This window comes from Sesamum indicum, linkage group LG5 (assembly GCF_000512975.1).
Source record: "Sesamum indicum cultivar Zhongzhi No. 13 linkage group LG5, S_indicum_v1.0, whole genome shotgun sequence".
In the NCBI taxonomy this organism is placed as follows: domain Eukaryota; kingdom Viridiplantae; phylum Streptophyta; class Magnoliopsida; order Lamiales; family Pedaliaceae; genus Sesamum; species Sesamum indicum.
In genome coordinates, this window is record NC_026149.1 from 18,863,272 (window position 1) to 18,885,575 (window position 22,304).

A 22,304-nucleotide genomic window follows, 5' to 3' on the forward strand; every position below is an offset into this window, starting at 1 on the left:
TATCATATTATATTGTCGCTGAGTTGCACTATATATGTGTCACTAATTGTATTTTATGATAATTTTTTATACACTATTTTTTCACAAATAATTACATAAAAATTATGTCATTTAATATATACTTTATATTGACAACTTCAAATTTTTACTTGTATTTTGTAACTAAAATCATATTTTCTTATAGTGAAAAATAAAAAAATAAATTGAATTATTATTTTATAAATAGATGCATATTTGTAATAATTTATTCTTTTATGGTGGGGATAAATTGTACAAAAAATTATAAATTAAATAATCAAGTGTGGAAAATAAAAATTAAAAATTTTATAACGGTACGAATAAGCTGCAAAAGTTGACAAAATAGTTTTTATAACTTAGATTTTAAATTAATTTAATTTAAATAAACTAAAACGAAAAAAAAATAAAGATATTATTTTCAATGGTTAAAGCATGAGTATCTTAATTTTACCAATTTACCCCTTTCTCAAGATTCTCAACAATTCTGCTTTCCTTTTACAGTAAAAAAAGAAAAAAGAAATTTAAATAAGACGGCGGGTCCTACCGAATTATGACCAGTTGAAAAGAATATACCAAATGCGGCAACCTGCCCACCCAGGGGTAACATTGTAATAACACATCCCGGGGGAAAGGCGGTTTGCCTAAGGAAAAACCTAGTTGCTGTGCACGTGACGGGTCCCAATTATTCACATAGGTCCAAATGAGCGGTTACATCCCCGCCAAGATATCGACACGCGTACCGTCATCTACCCTGTCTGCCGTTGGATCCAAATTGCACGGAGATGATGACATTGACAGATCTACCCTTGCAGCCTCTATAAGTTCATCAACTCCGGCTGAGGAAGAAGAGAGAATTGAAAGCCGAAACTCTCATCTACCCAAGAAATTTTGGTGCTCCAAACCGTACCACATTTCTCTCTCTCTCTCTCTCTCATTGTTTACTAGATTGGAGAGAGTCCCACCAGGGAATGCAGAGAGATGAGAAGAACTCCGGTTTCTAACCCCGAATTGGGCGGCGGGAGGGCCAAGAAACCGCTCACTAGCGGCCGTAATTGCCACCGGAAACACGTCGAAGACGGGTGAAACCGCCACCACCACCAGTACCACAAGTAAACCCACCAAATCCACCACCACTACTTGTAATTACTTTTTTGTTAAGTGCACATACGAAACCTATCGAGTTATCCGTCAGATATGACTATGGCGGCTGAAGAAAAATGCGGCGTGTTACATGGGAAGTACGAGCTGGGCAGGATTTTGGGCCACGGCACCTTTGCGAAAGTATACCATGCCCGGAACTTGCAGACGGGCAAGAGCGTAGCGATGAAGATTGTGGGCAAGGAGAAGGTGATTCGAGTCGGGATGATGGAGCAAGTGAAGCGCGAGATCTCCGTCATGAAGATGATGCACCACCCCAACATCGTCGAGCTCCACGAGGTCATGGCTAGCAAGACCAAGATTTATTTCGCCATGGAGTTTGTCCGCGGCGGCGAACTCTTTGCGAAGATCGCAAAGGGCCGGTTGCGGGAGGACGCCGCCCGGAACTACTTTCAGCAATTGATCTCTGCCATCGATTTTTGCCACAGCCGCGGTGTTTACCACCGTGATTTGAAGCCTGAGAATCTGCTTCTGGACGAAGAAGGGATGCTCAAGGTAACAGATTTCGGGCTGAGCGCGTTCTCCGACCATCTACGGCAGGACGGGTTGTTGCACACGACGTGCGGCACCCCAGCCTATGTTGCGCCGGAGGTGATTGGGAAGAAAGGCTACGATGGGGCGAAGGCCGATATTTGGTCGTGTGGCGTGATTCTTTTTGTTCTTTTAGCTGGTTATTTGCCTTTCCAGGACGACAACATTGTCGCCATGTATAGAAAGATTTACAGGGGGGATTTCAAGTGCCCGCCCTGGTTTTCGCCAGAATCACGGAAACTAATCACCAAAATGCTGGATCCGAATCCGAGCACGAGAATCAGCATAGCGAAAATCATGGAATCCTCGTGGTTCAAGAAATCGTTGTCCAAAGGTTTGAGGACTAAGGAAGAGCAGGAATTGGCGGTGGAAGATGAAGTTAACGTGGGTAAGGGGAAGGAAACGGAGACGTTGAATGCTTTCCATATAATTTCCTTGTCGGAAGGATTTGATCTGTCGCCGCTCTTCGAGGAGAAGAAGAGGGTTGAGAAAGAAGAACTGAGATTCGCCACCACGAGGCCCGCCAGCAGTGTGATTTCCAAGCTTGAAGAGGTGGCCAAGACGAAGAATTTCAGCATCAAGAAAAGCGATTCCTGCGTGAGGTTACAGGGGCAAGCGACTGGGAGAAAAGGGAAGCTTGGGATCGCCGCCGATATCTTTGCGGTGGCGCCGTCGTTCCTGGTGGTTGAGGTGAAGAAGTCAAGCGGCGACACCTTGGAGTACAACCAGTTCTGCAGCAAAGAGCTGAGACCGGCGCTTAAAGACATCGTTTGGACATCGACGACTGGGAACACAGTGCCGGCTTGATCATCAGAAGTTGCAAGGCCGAGAGTTCTGAATCGAAAAACAAAAACAAAACTTGTATGAATAAACAATTGTTTTGTTTTGTTTTGTTATGGTATTGTTGTTAGATTGTTTGTCTTGAAAATTTATTTAGAACTTAATTTGCGGAAGTAGTATCTGAAATTGATTTGTTGATGTTTCAGTTTCTCAGTCTCTCTCTGTCTGTGTTCAGACAATCTGCTTTCCATTGTTCTTGACGACTTTGTATGTATCATGTATGTATCTGTGTGTGTGTGATTCAGATTTCAGAATGTTCAAGTTGTGAACATGTATGTTTTAGCCTTTCTGTAAATTGGGTTCTTTCAATGAATCGCCGCTGTTGTATCAATCAATACTTGATTGTTAGATGTGGGTAAATTCTGCTTTTGATTCCAATATTTTGTATCCAAATTGATTGTGGTCCCTAGGACATAATTTTTAGTTACACAAATTATTACGATTTTGGTCTTTATATTTTCTCCGATATGATTTTGATTTTTAATCTTGAAAAAAATGGTTAAGATTTTGTTCCATTCGGTTTTCTCTTTCTTAATATTTTTTATACTTAATTTTGACAATTGGATTAAAATCATAATGATTAGTAAAGTTTAGAGATAATTATAATTATCTCCTGTGATGTTTAATGTAATTGCATGTAGATTCTTTATGATTTAAAAAACTACATTAAATTCTCTTGAAATTTGCTTTGTTTAACAAATGAGTTCCTTTATTGGTTAAAATTCATAGAATTTGTTAATATTAATAAAAAAATCGTGTAAAAATTTATATTTGTTTGAATCGACTTATTATGAATTTATTACAGGTCGAATAATTATTTTTTATAATTAAATTATCCTCATATGTCTTTACATATTAATGCATATGAAAATATATATTTTTTCCATTACAAGAGTAGTTTAGTTAAATAAAATTTATTTAATCTGCAATAAATTAGTAATATATCAATCGATGGGCAAGTATAAATTTGTATTCAACTTTTTTGCTAATATCTATAAATTTTATGAACTTTTACTAACGGAGTAATCTCTTTGTTAGATAATAACAAATTTTAAGACTATTATATATAATTTTTTAAATCATAAAAATTTAAATATAACCTAATTATCCCTAAAAATTATGAATAAAAAATCATACCATAAAAAATTTAGTGCCCAAATCAATTTTAACTCGGAATTAAATTGTTATTTACATATTAGAAGTAGCTTAGTGGAAGTGGTCCATAAGTGGACAGTTTTGGTACTGGCTACTTGGCTCGTCTATGACCTGAGACCTGACCTGAGTGTATTAGTTGAAAAAGACATAAAATCTTTTTAAATTAAAAAAGAAAATAAACTGCAAAATAAAGTTGTGAGTTAAGCTGCAACAACTTTGTGAAAGTTTGAAACGAGAATTGAAAAGTGAAAACAGAAAAATTTTGAAGGTGAAGGTGCGGTGTTTAATAAAACAATATAATATTTACAATCTAATTGATATCGTAAATAATTATGGCTCATGATCCATCATTGGCAGATCCAGCCCAAAAAAGCCCAACATTAAAAACTCATTGGGTGGCTCTCAATCCAGCTTACTACCTTAGCCCATGACCCGATCAACAATCTGGCCCATTATCCAATCCAGGTTCTATCCTATTTAACCTAAACTTTAACCCTAATCTCCCATTCTTCCGCCTCCCTCTCTTCTTCTCTCTCTGTCTACTCTCTCTCTTTTCTTTCTCTGTCGCCTGGTTTTCTCTCCCTCATTTTCCCGAATGGTTTTGAAACCTCTCAACCGCCTCCTCTTCTTCTCTGCCTCTTTAATCGTTAGGCCCTTTAAAAGGCGGCCTTGGCCCTTGGCCTCTGACAATGGCTGACTTACTCTTTTTTCCTCTTCCTCCTATCTTTTTACTGTAAAAGTTGTGAACTTTAAAAGCCTTTATGGTGGGTCTTAGTAACTGAGATTTATTGGTGGTTAGCTCTCTTTGTGAAGCAACCTTAAGCCCCTTTTCTCCACCTGGATCTACTCTCTAAGCCTTGTGCGAATTTTTTACTTTACTGCTTTGTGTTTTATATGTTCAAAATCTGTAATTTATTTTAAGATCTGTATTATTATTGTTGTATCTTGATTTGTAATATTAAAAGGGTTGAGTACCCACTGTTGTTATAATAGTTGTTAGGTTATTGGAGTAATCTCTTAAGGGGATTTTCTCCTTACAGTGGTATCAAAGTCTTGGACTCTATCTTAGACGACATATATACGATAACCTCTTCCCTTGACTGGTTCTTTATTTTTGCTTTGTGGTATTATTTTTCGCTTTGTGCTAAATATTGCTTTGTGAACTATAACTGTTGGGATAAATCTGTTGAAGTATTGTTGATATTATATTTTTGTCAAAATTTTTATTCCTCTGTTAATATTCTTTTAAAACCGCAACTATTTTTTCTCCTTAATCCCTCATCAGCGGCTAGGTCGTTCACAATCTACATAAACACGACGCATTTTGGAAATATCTCGTTCTCCGCACTGTTGCCCGTCAATACAACCACATCCCACAAATTCTGCAACTCCTCGATCAGCGGCTCCAGGTAAATATCGATGATACGTTTTGGATTGGAAGGACCGGGGATTACCATCATCAGGAACATATATATACTCAGAACTCATGCATATTTTTTGGGGGAGATTGTACAGTGTAAGTATAATGGGCCAACACGAATACATACGACTATACTGCTTGTGCAGTACGAACCCATCTGTGCACAAACCTAATCTAACATTATGGACCTCTGCTACAAAATTGGGATATGTCCGATTAAAATGCCACCATGCCTCTGCATCAGACGGATGTCACATGAATCCCTTCTCTGTTTGATGGTTGGCATGCCACGTCATTAAAAGAATGAATATGGCCCGAGAACGTGGCGGAAGCGTGAAAAAAAATTTAAAACGGTTCAAAGGGGTGATCCCTTTGAAATTTCTGGGCATTCGGTGTTTGTCAAAGGCATAATAATAAACATATAAACATGCTAGATAAGTGGCTAGAGGATGAAACAAAAAGCATAGAAACAAAACATGAAACTTTACCTTTTTGATTCTATAGTTGAGCAGCAACGTACGTTGTTCCCTTTACGTTTTTTCGTTTCGTTCACTTGAGAATTCAAATTAGAATTCCTCTAAGTTGTCCATACCACAAAATAGAATAGATATAGTTCTTTTTCTATTGCTAGATACAATAAAGAACAAGAAGAAAAACAACTCCAAACTAACACTTTTGTTTAGTACTTTTAGATTGTTTTATGTTCTAACTTGAATCCAATTCAATATAAAATAAAGAACAGAATATTTTTGAGATAGAAAAGAGGCAAATTTCATGGGTCATCTCATGGTTATGCATGATATATGTAGTTTTGTATATTACATACAATTGAATTCAAAATTCAATAACTACCAAGTTTGCCTCCAAGACAACCTATACGACACATACATATAACCTCCAACCATGATAAAATAACCATCATGTTCATCATGTTGAGGAGTTTCAACTCCTTAACTTACTCCGACCTCCCTCACATGAGCTTAGACTTCAAGTATGCACTGGGCTTGATTCCCAACAAAGTTCAAAGATTCATTTAATCCAATTAAATAAATCTAAGTCCAGATACTAATTAATTGGTCCAATCAATTAATTAAGCCAAACCTAATAAATTAATCCAATTAATTTAAAAGTATTAAGCCCAAAATAAATTAATCCAATTAATTAATTCTTGAGCCATCCATCAAATGGATTATTAAATAAATGATCCAATCATTTATATATTCTCTTTGAATTAATTTAATCCAATTGAATTAATTCGTTTCTTCTCGAATTAATTCCAAATTAATTCCACCAATTTCATAGTGATTTGTGTGTCACTATTTAGTTTCACCCTCAGCTAGACTTGAGCATTGTGTCCAACACAAATAATTAATTAAATTTAATTTAATTAATTATTTTCAATTAACCATTAATCGAAAACGCCCTTTACCATGGATGGCCGTCTAGCAACAGTCAATGACACTAGAGACTAGGTGAATGTTTGCATGAACATTTAGAGCCCGTTTGCTTGTGTTTTCACTCACCTTATTTTCACTTTTCACTATTTGAATAGTGGGAATTTTGTTTGGTCAAGCAATTTTCATTGAGATGGCATTCCTATTTGGTATACATATTATAGCTCCACATGCATTTGTCATTCAAATTAATTAGCAAAGTTGTCATACATGTCTTATCTTGTCTGTCATGTCTTTTCTTGTCAAAGTTTTCAAATCAATTAAGCTTGGTTTCTCTCCCAAAATGCCTTTCTATGGAAGACTCTACCAAAACCAGCTCTCATCCTCCTTCCTCTTCCTCCGACTTGTCTGCACGTTTGACATACAATCCCTTTTTCACCGGCGTCGAGTCCTGTAGCTCGAACTACGACATCCTTTGCCGAAAGAGAAAGCTCGACACTCCAAATAAGGTGAGCTCTGTTATCCATCAGAATTTTTTTTGAAGCAGATTTGGTGGATGAAATGGAGGATAGGAAGGACGGGTAGGCAAGGGAGAGAAGACGACGGCGTGTTTCTCACTTGCATTTTCGTGGTAAATCACATGTTTTTGACTGGCTGCTGTTAAATGTAGCTTTCGCATTATCCTTATAACTTAACCAAAATAAGCTATAATGTTCATGTATTTTGAGGGCCTTGTGTATATCTATGGTGTCATTTTCTCTATAAATTACTAGCAGATGAACAATGATGAGAAAGAGAGAAGAACAAGGTTACCACTGTACACACCTTGCAATCTTATCGGTAATTTGGCATTTTTCATCTGGTGGGGTGGGGGTGTGGGGTGTTGCTGGTTCATACCTCACAAAGAAAATTTTCTTGTACTATAAATGGGATCTATGATGCTACTAGTAAAGAATGTGACTCGACCAAACTGCAAGTTCTTCATTGTCATAACAATAAAGAGGTTTGCATCATCAGTGCATATCTATGATACATATTTTTTTCCAACAAACTTTTTCTTGCTATGCATAATAATTTTTTGGGTGAATGCTTAGATGATCTCAACTGTTGACACGTGGATTGACCATCTTGGAAATCTTTCAATATTCTTGTGAAGAAATTAGCTCTTACAATTAAATGCTATCTAGATTTCTTGTTTCTTGTTTTCCATTATTTGTTGTTACAATATTCATTATTCGATGGTAATTGCAGTTTATGGAGAATATCCTATTAATACTTTAGATGTTGAGTAACATACGTTGTGACTTTAAACATGGTAGATGAGTCGAAAGGGGAAGGAGCTATTCGCTACGTCTTCCGAGTCAAGGTAAAGAGTTGATGATGCTTAGTGGGGTCTTCCATAGGTCTTTTTGTTCATTGAATTAACGTATGAGCATTACAAGAAAAGAAAGTTTCATCTACATTTAGTGAGCAAATTTGGCGTGAAATTGGTGTTGAGTTGTATGAACATAATAGAACACAATACACCATTGCGCAACTTAAAGGTAAGGCTAACAGGCTTCGGATGCTTTGGCATAAGTTTTATGATTTGGTATACAGACAGACTGGCTTTGGTTGGGATCCAACTATGTACACTGTGACTGCCAGTGAGGTTCGTTGAGCTGAGGTGGTAGCGGTAATTGTACATTTCTCATTTTATTTTTAAACATATATTCATCATTTCTTGTCATACGTTAATGAAGTATCAATGATTGTGCAGGCTAATCCGAGAGAGTTTGGCTTGAGAAAGAAGGGTCTTCCTCATTTTGATTTATGTACTGAGATGTTCTTCGCGTTTGTAGCCACAGGCAATATTGCCCATTCCTCTACCATACCTCCTTTCGACAACAATGGCGATGATGAAGTTGATGTAAGCTATCCTACATTGGATCCTGGTAATCCACTCTCATCCGGGGTTGTGAAATATCCAAGAGCATCAAGAGGAGTGCAACGAAAAGGGGGGCAAAGTGATCGTTCAAATAGAATTGATACTTGCATTGACGCCATAACGGCTTGCAGTGAAGCCAAAACTCGAAAGCAGGCAAAAATTTCCAACGACGATATTGAATATTGCATGCTTGTGTTTTCTAAGATGGAGGGACTACCGCGGAATTTGTTCTTTGCAGCGCAAGATCAGTTTGTATTGAAGGTGAGGCATTAAATGTTCCTTCTGATGAGTGATGTGGACAAACGTGCTTGGGTTGAGAGACTCGACAAGTAACTTCTTTATTTGATGTGTTGATTGCTAAACCCCCAAGTTAGAATAGTTTATGCATGTATTGACTTTAAAACATGGTTTTTATAATATTTTACTAGTAACAATGATCATTTGCTAGTTTTAATTATTTAGCTTGTAACGTTACAGGAATTACTATAGTTTGATGTTAGTTCTTTTATTTATTTATTTAAATAATAGATTATAATATTGCTAATGATTTGTTTGAGGTTTTTTATTTAAATAAGGTATTTGAATAATTGATGGACTATCATCAATTTAAGTAAATGATAGTAGAATTCAATGACAAAGAAAACTTTTATCAGAATTCTCGTTTTAAATTACAATAACTCAAATCGGGTAAAAAAAATTATATGCAGTTGCTTTTGACATAAATATTTGAAAAACGTTGACCAATTGTGTGACAAATAGTGTAACAAACACATTCTAGTACTTGGAGTCATTTTAGCAAATTACGAGCGTCGATAATGATCATTTTCGTTAAATTTATTTTTATAAACAAAATAAATATTAATTTATCATTTTATTAAATTCATTTTTATACACTATAAAAATGATTATTTTCGTTAAATTTATTTTTATAAACAAAAATAATATTAATTTATCATTTTATTAAACTCATTTTTATACACTATATAATTTCGTGTGAAGAAAGATTATTATTTATGGATGTAAATGTAAGGTCCGTCTCAAATAGCATAACTACCGTTAACTGCACTAACTTGCTAGGCAAAATAAAGTCAAACCCCATACATGAACTAGTGAATATGTAGGTCAGGCTAAAGATTTGCAAAATCTAATTCGTCAGGCAAATTTTTTTGTTAATAATAATATAACTATTTTTTATAAAATATTTATGACACTTTGTTACCAACCCTCTTTCTTGTCAAATAATGGTTGTTGATGCACAAACCCCCAAGTGGTAGAGTAGTAGGTGACTTTCAGTTAATGCATATTTGCATTATAAAAGTATTTCCCCATCAAATTATTCCAAGGTGAAAGTTGACTCCATTCATTTCATAATATTCACCAATACCTTTGAGCAGAAATAGAGGGATGGATGAATCAAGCGGCAACACGACCTCTTCTCCTCCTTCGAGGGCCAATTGTCCTCATGATACCGCATTATCATGGGCCACTCGTTCTAGCGATGGAGATGAAGAGACAGATTTTTCAGATATGTCTTCTGATGAGGAAAAACACTTCATGTTACTTTATGAAGTGTTATGCCCTTCATATTTTCGGACAAAACAACCACAACATATTTCTTCTCTACAAGGTTCTGATTGGGTGAGCGAGCTTATGTTAGACACCCAGATCGAATCTTCAATATATTATGGATGAAGAGAGAAATATTCCAAAATTTATGCTCATTCCTACAAGAGAAAGGTGTTCTATTAGAGTCGCAACGATCGCGTGTCTCTGTTATGGAATCAGTGGCGATTTTCTTACAAACTGTTAGTTTAAGCGAGCATCAAAAAACGAGCTGCAAGCGTTTCCAACACTCTTTGGAGACCATCTCAAGGCACATGAAACGTGTTTCTCGGTCTTTGAATCTTCTTGCACCGGAACTAATTTGTCCTACAAATTTCAATCATATTCATCCTAGAAACCAGTACAGTCGACATTTGTTTCTCTATTTCAAGGTTATGTATAATGGATTCATTTAATCCACATTCCACTAACTTTTCTTTTCGTAATATTTCAAATTTATTCTTTATTAGGATTGTGTCGGGGGAATTGATGGGACACTTATACCTGCAAGTGTTCCAGTACACTTGCAAAATGCGTACCATTCACGACACGGTGAAATCTCACAGAATGTTATGGTTGTTTGTGGTTTTGACCTAATGTTTACATATGTCATGGCTGGATGGGAGGGCAGCGCAAATGATGCCCGTGTATTCATGGATTGTCTCAACAATGATTGGAATTTTCCTTGGCCACCAGATAGTACTACCATTACATTCGTAAAAAAATTAAACCTTTATTCTAGAGTGATCATTCTTGTTTACGTCTCTTGTGATTTCAGGTAAATACTACTTAGTGGATTCTGCTTATCCTAATTTTCCTGGATTTTTGGCGCCGTACCGACAAGATTGTTATCACATTAACTCATTTCAAGGTAACAACTGTCAAGCTCGTGGTCCAAAAGAATTATTCAACCAGCGTCACTCTCAATTGCGTAATGTCATTGAGCGCGCATTTGGTGTGTTAAAGAACCGATTCCCTATTCTTAAAGGACCTATGCCCCACTATAGCGTAGAGCGTCAGCGGGATCTTGTCATTGCATGTTGTGTCATCCATAACTTTATACGAAAATTTTCCATTGCTGACCATTTTTTCAACCGTGGGGAACATGGAGAGTTTGACAGTTATGACAATCAAGCAAACAATGAGTTTCATCGTTTGCCTCAACAATCGCAAGAAGATATTGACACACCAGCAGCTTTCCGCAATGCAATGGCAGCCCATTTGTGGGATGGGCAGGGGACCGTCAACGTAATAGTTAGTTGAATAATTGTATCTGCGATCTCTTAAATCTGATCGGAATGGAACTAATTTCATTATAAAAATAATGATAATAGTATATTTACAATAAAAGTAAGCATTTACAACAATTGCTCATGTTTATTAAATCTTGATAAAAAAAATATGCATCGTTCCGAGTAATCTTATGTACTTTCACATCGCTAATTATCCCTATTTAAGAATATGTCATATTCTTATAAGCTCATTTTTCTTCATTTAGCATTATGTATTCTAAATATAATAATAATAGTATATTTACAATAGAGAGGGATAACAGAACGAATTTTTATTTTAACCATCAAGCAAATACGAGAGACTATTAGCAGAACCGATGTTAATTCTCATACTTCACCCTGCACCAATCATGACCAAACACGTTAAATTCAATCGCCAGACCAAGTGCTAATAAAGATTTTGATCTACTAGATTAGTGATTTTCCTTGTAAGCTTCAAAGCACGAATGATAGAGAATAGGGTTACGTGTAAATTCAATCGCCAGACATCGTGTTTCATTGACTTTATAATTGGTTACCTTCAAAATTAACTTCCTTAATTTACTTCAAGTTGAAAATCGTCCCTACCCAATACATAAGTTTAGTCGAGTCCAACATATTATTATTTAAATTTTATTTAAACAAATATTACATTTAAAAGATCATTTGTATTTAGTTGAATAATTGCTCCAAACAAATTCAAATGAGTTTTAATTGGATCTAACACGAGTCAACTTTCAATAATTTGATCTTTTTTTTCTACGTATAATCTATTATTTTTGTACAAATCGAATTGAGTTCAAGTCGAGTATTAAAACGAACTTTTATTGATTATGTTCAGTCGAATGTCGAGGAGTTTAATGTGTTTTATATCCTAATCATCCTACTATTTCATTTTTTTCTAATTTACTGAAAATTTCACATATAAAATTCTTTTGAAATTTCCTGTGATCCTTACTCATATACAGCGTCCGAATTAACGGAGTGGATCATCTGTTTTCAGAAAATTCTTAAATGAATTATTTTATTATACTTATCCTATTGTTAAGGCTGATAATACATTGAGATTAGTTTTGAACTCGCCTCATTTTGGCAAGATACCCCAAGTCTTGTTGTTACTCGATCATTTAAATATTTTATATATTTTATTAGCATACACTTATGTAAAGTATATATATACATTTATGAAAAATTATGTATATTTTATGTATAATACAAAAAATATATTTTTATAAATTACTCGAAGTACATGAATATATATAATTATTCATAGAGAATTTTAAATAAATGGATATTTTTTGCATGATAAATGAACATGTTCCAAAATAAAGTCGAATAACACAAATATCATTATTAGCTTTGATAACGGTAGAAAATGTTGAAAGGACAAAATTACCCTCCATTAAGGGTAGCATGGTAAAATCAACAAGAGAACATGGGGATTAGTTTAAAAAGAGGAAGAAAGATCCTGACCCTAAGGTTTTGCCAAATATCAAGGAGCCATATTAGCCTTGCAATAAGGCTGGCTTAATTATAGCCAATCTGCTCGATCTAAATAAGGAAACCTGAGTGCATTAAGTCCTCTTACCATAGACTTCCAGACGGTTCTATATATATATGAGGAACAACGGCAGAAAGGAGCTAACGTTGTTTTTCACCAAGAAAACTCATCTCTAAACAAGCTCCCTAACTGAAACTGACTTGAGCGTCGGAGTATCCTCGTCGGGGATAAACCCGACTAGTCTCACCTTTCTGTGCTGCAGGTTACGGATCCACTCGAAAGGCCACTAGAGATCGCAGTGCGAGATCGTTTTTCGAGCAGGATCAAGCTTTGTAAATACCGATTTCAGAGGTGTTTGTATAAAATTATGCTTTTTAATAAGAGTGAAATTATTTAATCACATCTACTACCCAAAAAGTGCCTCTCAATTAAAAATATGTTTTCAGCATCGGGTAGATTAAATATTTTTGAGACGTAAGCAGCTTAAATAAACCATTACAACATAGCATTACACTTCATAACCCTTACAACATGCTTCCTTACAGTCCACCCTTCATAGAAAAAATGCACAGACGCAAACATAAACACATGCAACACGTTGGTAATCTTGTCACATTACTAGAAAAAAGAACTACAACTCAGGACAACCAATGCCACATTATAGAAAATGGAGACCATCAGCCTTGACTTGGTGCCTCATTAGGCGCCGAGGATTTTGGCAAGCTTCCGCCATCGTGCTTGGGAGAAGAGACTGGGGTAGGCGGAGGATTCAGGAGAGCAGAGTCAGCGTGAGTGTCAGAATCGTTGATCTCTTTGAAAAGCGCACCCAATAACGAAGAGTCGTCTAAGCTATCCGAAACATGCATGCACACACAATAAAAAATGACAGTTACAAGCTCATTGGACGGGGGGGGGGGAGGGATCAACCCAACTTTGGATTCGCACCGAACAGATCGTCAGTATCTTCTTCGTCATCACTGATCCAGATGGTCTCGTTTTCATTGTCCGCAAATAGCACGCAAAGTTCATCCCACAAAGGCTCGTACGCATTGATATAGCATCTGGCTAGATTCCTCTCCTGTTCAGTTTTAGCATCAAACGGTTAGGACTATCAATTTTGAAAATAACTAAAAAAAATTGGCAATAAGAATAATAAACACAAACCACTTACAATAATTAAACAAATACCTTGCAAATTTGCTCCCACACGCCATCTTTGGCTGTTAATTTGCGCTCGTCCTCATTTCAAAGAACGCTGGGGTGATTTTCAACCCATTGAAATGTGTAATGCCGCTCACGAAACTTGTCCAAACGACTGTAACCCCACCTGTAAGTGATTCATGACGCGTAAGCCTTATTGACGTTGAAAATGGCCAAATGCACAACGTCCATGTTGTTGGCTGTGGGACGAAAAATTCCTACTATCTTTAGGTCCACCAAAGCTTGGATGAAGGTCTTTTCCATGTCCCGCGTCCATTTCCAGCTATAGAAGACTTGGGATTGGATGTAGAAGCCGTTTGGCCACAACATGAAGCAGAGAAATTGAACAAGGTTTGCAAAGGATTCTAAAGCAAAAAACACAGCAGGCTCGTGGTCTCATATTATGTTGCACACAGCTGGTATTTATAGAGAGTGAGTAAGCAATGGTTGCATGGATAATAGATGAAATTGTATAGAGTTGCTAGTAGAAACACAATAAAATAAATCTGCAGCAACTATAATGAATTGCAGGCTCTTGGCTGTGAGAAATTAAGGCCATACAGTCAGTTGAATTATTTATAGCAGCTGAGTTGTGCAACGTTCCTCTCAAGTGGCTGCAACAATATTTATATTGAATAGGGAACAATTGCTTCGACTACCAATTCAACTCGTGTGATGATGCTGCTCTCTTCACATGACTAATAACTCCCAACCACCATTTTCACATCAAATAAATATATATCATGATGTTTGACAATAAATTGATGTGAAGAAAAATTACATCAATTTATTGTAAATTGTCACTCACAAATAGTATTAGTTGACAATTGCATTCTCTACTATTATTCATTTATTTATATTGTCAACATAAAATAATTATGTATATCTTTCAACACATATTGGATTAAAAATTGAGATGTAAGAGATTTGTTGTATATTGTATTATTTATTTTATGTGTACAATTAATAATATATAACAAAATAAATTTATTCTATACAGTCATTTTACTCGATTGCCTATCGTAATTCTTACAAAAATTTCATGTTCATGTTCGTTTTCATATTGTTGCTTTTTTTTTGTTGAATTTTTTAGTCGCCACTTTTGGCTAGGGGAAAATGGGAAATGATGTAAAAAAATTAGCATATTAAAGTTAATGTATAATTACACAAGTTTTATCAAAGTAATTTACGAATGATAAGTTATTCCAAGAAATAGGACATACTCTCTAATTTTAAAGATAAAATTACTAAATTATAATTATAGATAGACAAAATTTCTTAGTTTGATTTATCGAAATTACATTAAAAATAGTAGGATAAAAAATAAACAAAAAAAATAACTTAAAAATTTCGGTTATAATGTGAAATAAGCTAGAAGTGCATTTTGATCTTGTCTTTTGTCCTAGAATGAGCTCTGATAGAGTTATACTAGAGTTATATTGCAATTTTTATATCCAACTGGAGCTTTTATACCTAGTAGATTTTCAAAGTAGTGGCATGAGGAAGATATGCAAAACTGACGAAACATAAGCATTCACCAATGGAATCAATTTTGAATGATGAAATTGAAAGATCATAGCGTCAGGGTTCACAATGGCATGAGGTTAAATTATATTTTGTGAAATTATGAGGTGAATTTTCATTTTTTGTTCAGAAGAAGAGAAAATGATAAGGTGAATTTTGATAATTTTATAATTGGTCATATTCAATGAATTTCGTGAACCACATGATTAATTTCAGTTAAAAAAAAAACACTTTAATCCAAATATATTCTTTATTCTCACATCTATTTAGGTTTACAAATAACTAATCCAAATATATTTTCAGTTCTCACAGAGATATTGTAAGTGGACAATTGCAAAATTACTATGAATGTGGATAATTTTTACATTTAAAAGTAGATCAATGGATCCTCAAATTCTCGCGGGTTTTTTCCTGGATCACCAGGTATAAATATCTGATTTTTCATCAGTTAATAGGTTAATTTAGAGGTATATATGCCTTCTGCGGTAATGCGCGATGATTTAGTGCTTATTTGTGGCGGTAATATTGATATGGGGTGTTGTAATTTTCTGATGGTAATTTGCATATGGTTTCTGAGGGTTATCAGTCTATTTTTGTAACTTTTCAAAGTAGTGTTGTTAGTCGGTAATTAATTTTTTGTGATTTTTTGGTTTTTAATTTTGATCATATTAATTATATATAGTCATTTCACAAATTTATGTACAAAAGTGTTCCTGCATCTCTTGTCTTTATTGTGTGCTACTTTGCACGGGAAGGAGCAACGCACATGTTGAACTTTAGCCCATCAAAGAAAGAAAATTATTGTACCTTAAATGAAGCGAAAAACTAAAACTTGTACTGAAAAAAGAAAAGAAAATGATAAGAGGCATTTTGATTATTTTATAATCTATCATATTCAATGATTTTGGTCAACCCTCATAATTAATTTCAGTTAAAATAAAAAAACATATACCTATATTCTTAATTCTCACACCTATATACCTATATTAAAAAATAACTAATCCAATCATATTCTCAGCTCTGGCACAGAAATCAATAAAGCATTTTTATACAAATAAAATTGATAGAAACTGAAAATAAAAATGAAAACACAACCAAACGGGCTCTTAGGCTCTTGAGTTCCATACAAGTACGATCCTTCCATCGACCATCTCCCGGCCTTATTCTAGGGCATGAAATTGGGCGTCAGTTTCCATCCTGGACCAGGCAACTATGCTGAATACTTGAGATGCGTTTACTCTATTGATTAACAAAGGATACCATTTCCTATTCGACCAATCACTATGGCCATAAATTTAGAGAGTCTAAACCATCTGAGAGCGCATAGGAGATATATCCACCATATACTGATAGGGGATAAATTATATCCTGAAATCCACCGCCCTCACTACATACTCCGACTACACTGGACAAGGCTTATAACGACCACATCGACGACACAGTCATCTCTCGTCAAATCCAAGATATAGCCATCATATGCATGCGACTGCCATGATTCCTCAAGTTCTAGAACTAATCCTGTACTATAGGAGTTGGGAATTCAAGTCATACCGGCAAGCCTCCAAGGCTCCATATAACGTTTCTGGTGAGTCAGTTCAATCAGTTAACAACCTTGTCAACTCATCCACTCAAATTACATAGACATCCCATGTCCGTCGCCGATGAAACACGACACTCATCCAATGAATACAATACTTGGTGCAAGTCTCTATAGGACTCTCGATGCCCAGTCTCGAGTTCCTCAACTTGGAACGTTTGAGACCAACCCTCAGAAGCTGATTTCATAGTTGTCATCCTATGTGCAACCCAATTACATGGGTTATTCATTTGGTCTGTGAGCATTTGTTGTGACGTTAAAACACCGTTCAACGTAAATAGTAAGCACAACAAACAAATGGTGCGACAGATGAATGCTTACTACATTCATCAAGATAATATCACATTCATAAAAATTGCTAAATGGTTCCCAAAACCGCCAATCTAATTGGCTTTCTGGTCACCATTTCTAACAGTTATTTGCTCGGCAATCACTTCCGAAGCGTACAACCTCAGCAGGCAAGGGGTAATCGACAGGTAACTAAGAATGACATACGGTGTCTTCTTGCTCTCCCTAATCGGCTCGTACCTAGCTTCTTCATAAAACTTGCAGTAGTCCGAATCAATGTCGTCCTTTCAGTACAATATGAAATCATTTATACACGCATCAATCTTCTTAACAGGTAAGCCCAACTCTCTTATCAGTTTGTTCGTACTATAGTAATCCTGAGAAGGTGTGGTCACGCTGCAATATATGATCGGCCCACTACGATATTCGGTCATATATATATTGAGAAATATCGATTTTGATATTCACCAACTTAGTTATAGCCCCATAAAATTGGGCGCAATCGTTCCACAACGGTTGCTCAACAGCATGCACTACATCGTGAAACCGATCTGCCAATCCAGATACATAATCATAGGTGGTCCCACCATAATATGAACTAGGTCCTGCACGAGTAGGACACAACCTCGTACCATTATTTGACGCACCATCCTGATTATAATTAGAAGACCAGACAGCCGAGCCGACAACATCAAAAACCATCCTCTACACCCAATCTATCTACACCGCATCACCCCAAAGCGTACTCGTACCCTACATAAGGCCGTCGTGACGGTCTCAAAATACTCCTGCGCCCTATCCTTGCTATGAGAAGTCCAATTATTGTATTCCAGCATAAAATCTTTCATAAACAAGTCGAAATTTACTTCGTCCGTGGTTTTGAAAACTTCATTTTGCACTTCCGACAAGGACACTTAATTTTCTCACCGTCTATATATGCATGTTGAGACTCGGCCCATTCTATAAATGTAGCAACACCATCTTAAAACTCCGGAGTAAGACCCGTCCTATTTGGAAGGTTTTTCTCATACATCCATCTCCTCAACTGTCTTAACATGATGATTAGTCCTACACACACACACATATATATTATTATGATATTAAATTTAATTAATAAAATTACAACAAATATAATCAATTATCAAATAACGGGTTAAAATTATTACCTGATTGAAATTCACGAACAAGAGTACAAAATTATTAGTAGGATAGTGAGAGATTAAAAAAATTCGAGAAAAATTGAAAAAATAGAGAGAAAATAAGAAAAATGGAAAAGAGGAACACATTTATATAGAAAAATTTGGAAGGGGTATAGGAGCACATATCTAGCCATTAAAAAATAACTGTTAGTTCAAACATTGGGACGTCACCTGAGACGGTCATTCCGACCATTGAAATATAGACGTTGTATGTCATTTGAAATTGTCTCAGTAACACAACAGAAATAATTAAAAAAAACCGTTCCAATTTACACCGGGTTTTGGAACGGTTTTAGACACATGTATCTTCTTAAATAAAGTGACTGGTCTGACCAGATCAAATCCCGTATTTTTTTTGTAGTGTATAGTGTAAATATAAACTAAGCTACTAAATTAACTGAATGAGAAATTAATTTTATTACAATCACGCGGATGTACTTATTGTGTCTGAATGAACAATTTTTCGACAGTATTAACTAATTAAATATTATTTTTTATTAGATTTTATTATTATAATAATATAAACGTTAATTATTTTTAACAAACTAAATATGAAATATACTAATTAAAATATAATTTATTATTTCTTAGAAAAATAATTAAATTGGCCAATGACAAGCCTCAATTGCAATTGCGTGTTATACCTAACTTATTGTTAGGTATAGAGGAATAATTTTGTGCAGAAAGTCCAGAGCGATCCTAATTTCTAGCTACCAATGATGATATTAATTAAATTAAATGTAGTGATAAGTAGTAATGATGATTATAATTATATGATAGAATAAGTGGGATGACAAAAAACTAAAGATCGAATGAATTTTGTCAAATTTATGGTCCAATTCTACCAAAAAAAAAAAAAAAAAACAAAAACAATGTCTTTTGATTCTATAATTAACTATTGGTCGTTAGTATTTTTAGCCCCACAATTTACTATATTTAAATATTTAGTCATTTTTTGATGAATTTTAGTTCTGAACATTTTATATTTTGTCATTTTCTGAGACAAATTTAATCATACGTTAACAAGTTTGGTCCCCTTACAATGGATTAATCTCATTTTTATCATGGAATTATAGGTCATTAGCATTATTGCCAACAAAGGACTAAATGTGCAAAAAAATAACTAAACGTGAAATGTTTAAAACTAAATGTATAAATAAAATAAATTATAAGATCAAAATTTTTATTGATTTATAGTTATAGGACCAAAAATATAATTTTGCCCAAAAAAAAAAAAGTCCAATCAAACATAATTTATAAAATTAAAAATAGCGTTTGAAAATGAAACCAAACAAAGCCTAAATCAATTTATCGTATCTTGAAACGTAAAACTAACATATATATATATTTGCTGAAAATATCAAACGAGTTCCAATGAAACTTAACTAATACCGAATCTATCACATGATCCAACTTAATACGCTCGATAACGACTTATCACTTGTCTCGAAAGCTCAATCAAATTAAATCAAATCAATCCAACTATCAACGACACAAACTGTATCAATCCGATTCTACCATAAACATGACAATTGCAAAAAAATGGGAATAGGGGAAAGTATTATTTAAATCCGTTAAGTATGCCTAATTTTAATTTTAGTCCGATAATTATGTTCATTTTTCTTTAGGTCCAGTAACTCACGAAATTGCTTACTTTTAACCTCTGGCAAATTTTCGGACAATTTTACCCCTATGTAACTTTTGAAAGACAATTTTAGTCATAGGAAAAAAATTGTCCGAGAGTCTGCCAGAGGACTAAAAGTAAGTAATTTTGTAAGTTACTGGACCTAAACAAAAATGGACATAGTTATCGGACTAAAGTTAAAATTAGGCATACTTAGCTGACTAAATAATACTTTTCCCTATATTCCCTCCAAAGGATGTTTCGTTATATTTCTATGAATTATAATTAATTTCTATTTTTTCAAGTAATAATATTTCACAAACTTTATATGATAAAAAAAAATGGACGTTTCAATGTATAATTATTTTCGGTTTCGGGTATACACCTAAACCAACTTGCAACATTATCACATTACATTATGAGTAATAATGAAGTTGGGGTGATGTCTTGCATTCTGGGACTGGGACTGCCTTTGGTTGAGACAGTTCGGGTGTTAGAAGAATGATTGAAATGGATAGTTGGAATTTTCTTTTTCAAAGTCTATTACAATTTATACTCTATTCAATATTTACATATCACGTGCATCATTTTTTTTAAGAATAAAATACATAATTTTATTTTTGTACGCATAATTTATGTATATTGAATGAAGTAGAAGATAAAATAGGATTTACAACAGGACATTTAATCTAGAAAATGGGACGGTATGCTTTATTATTGCAAGTACTAGGTGAAAATACCTTTTGTTTCGTAGTTGTGGACGGGGAATTTTAGTCCGAACCTGACTTGATTGAAATTGAATCAATCGTATGGTAAGTGTCAATAAACTTGTCGTGCATGTAATTGGTGTACAGTTCAAAGAAATGATGTACAGTTCAAAAAAAGTGACAAATCACATAACAAGTATGATATACCTATTTTGAAATTAGTTTGATTCGATCAAACCTGATGGACAAACATTAGCCTCAAAGAGCTATGGAATGTAGAGAAAAAGGTAGATCCGGTACAAGTTTAAGTTGCTGATGTAACAAAATTGGTTGAAATAGAAATTGGTGAATTACACCAATGTCTTTCAAAATTAGGTTTAATTTCACAAATATTGTGTGAATTAACGAATCAGGGGGTGCTAGTGTAATCTAACTGAAGAGGTGTTCGTGTAAGATTTCGTTATTGAAAATGTGTGTGCTTGTAACTATAGCTACACCTCAAGAATTGTATCTATAATTTTACAAAAGATAAATGGTGTTTTGCAATTAGAGCTACAACTTCAAGGTCGTATCATGTAATCAATAATCATTTACATTTTAAAATATGATAATTATACCCTTATGACAAATATGATACAACAGTTGTATATATATATATATATATTAACAAAAGTAACTTCATGTTATTTTAACACTGCTATATTAATTATTTTATTGTCTCGATAATACCTTACGTTGATTGGTTTTTTTCTTAAAATATGATTTGTTAGTTTATACAATATTATTATTTGTAATATATTTTAAAATACAAAAGATTATTTATTATATACACTAGCTTTTGTGGCACGTCATGTCTACGTGCATATAATAAATATTTTTTTATATTTTTAAATATATTATAAAGAAACGTAAAATATATAAACCAATACATTACATTAATAAAAACAAAAAATAGTAATTTATCAATTAATGTAAATTTTGAAAAAAGTTGAATAAGTTAGTTATTTTATCATGAAAAGTATTTTTGACTTCATAAAAAATTAGTGCAGCGGTGTCATTAACCGCCACTTGTTAGTATGGAGAGGTTTTTCTTTTTATATTAGTCGTTGGGGCACGCCATTCCTGCGTGCATATAATAAATAATTATTCACGTTTTAAAATATATAATAAATATATAGAAATTCAATACATTAATTAAAAAAGAAAAGAAAAGAAACTAATTTATTAGTTAATGTATAATTTGGAAAGTGAATGAGTTAGTTATCTTATTAGTTGAAAGACATTTTTGACTTTACAAAAAATTAGTGCGACAGTATCATTAACCTCCATTTATGAGTACTAGTCGTTG

The 22,304-nt window shown here is 34.3% G+C and overlaps 1 protein-coding gene across 1 annotated transcript; it reads left to right on the forward strand.

Moving 5' to 3' along the window:
* On the forward strand, positions 853–2,882 carry LOC105162945 (CBL-interacting serine/threonine-protein kinase 6). The gene has a single exon (XM_011081126.2). It carries the CDS (start codon positions 1,213–1,215, stop codon positions 2,512–2,514), a length of 1,302 nt encoding a protein of 433 aa, XP_011079428.1. The 5' UTR covers positions 853–1,212; the 3' UTR covers positions 2,515–2,882.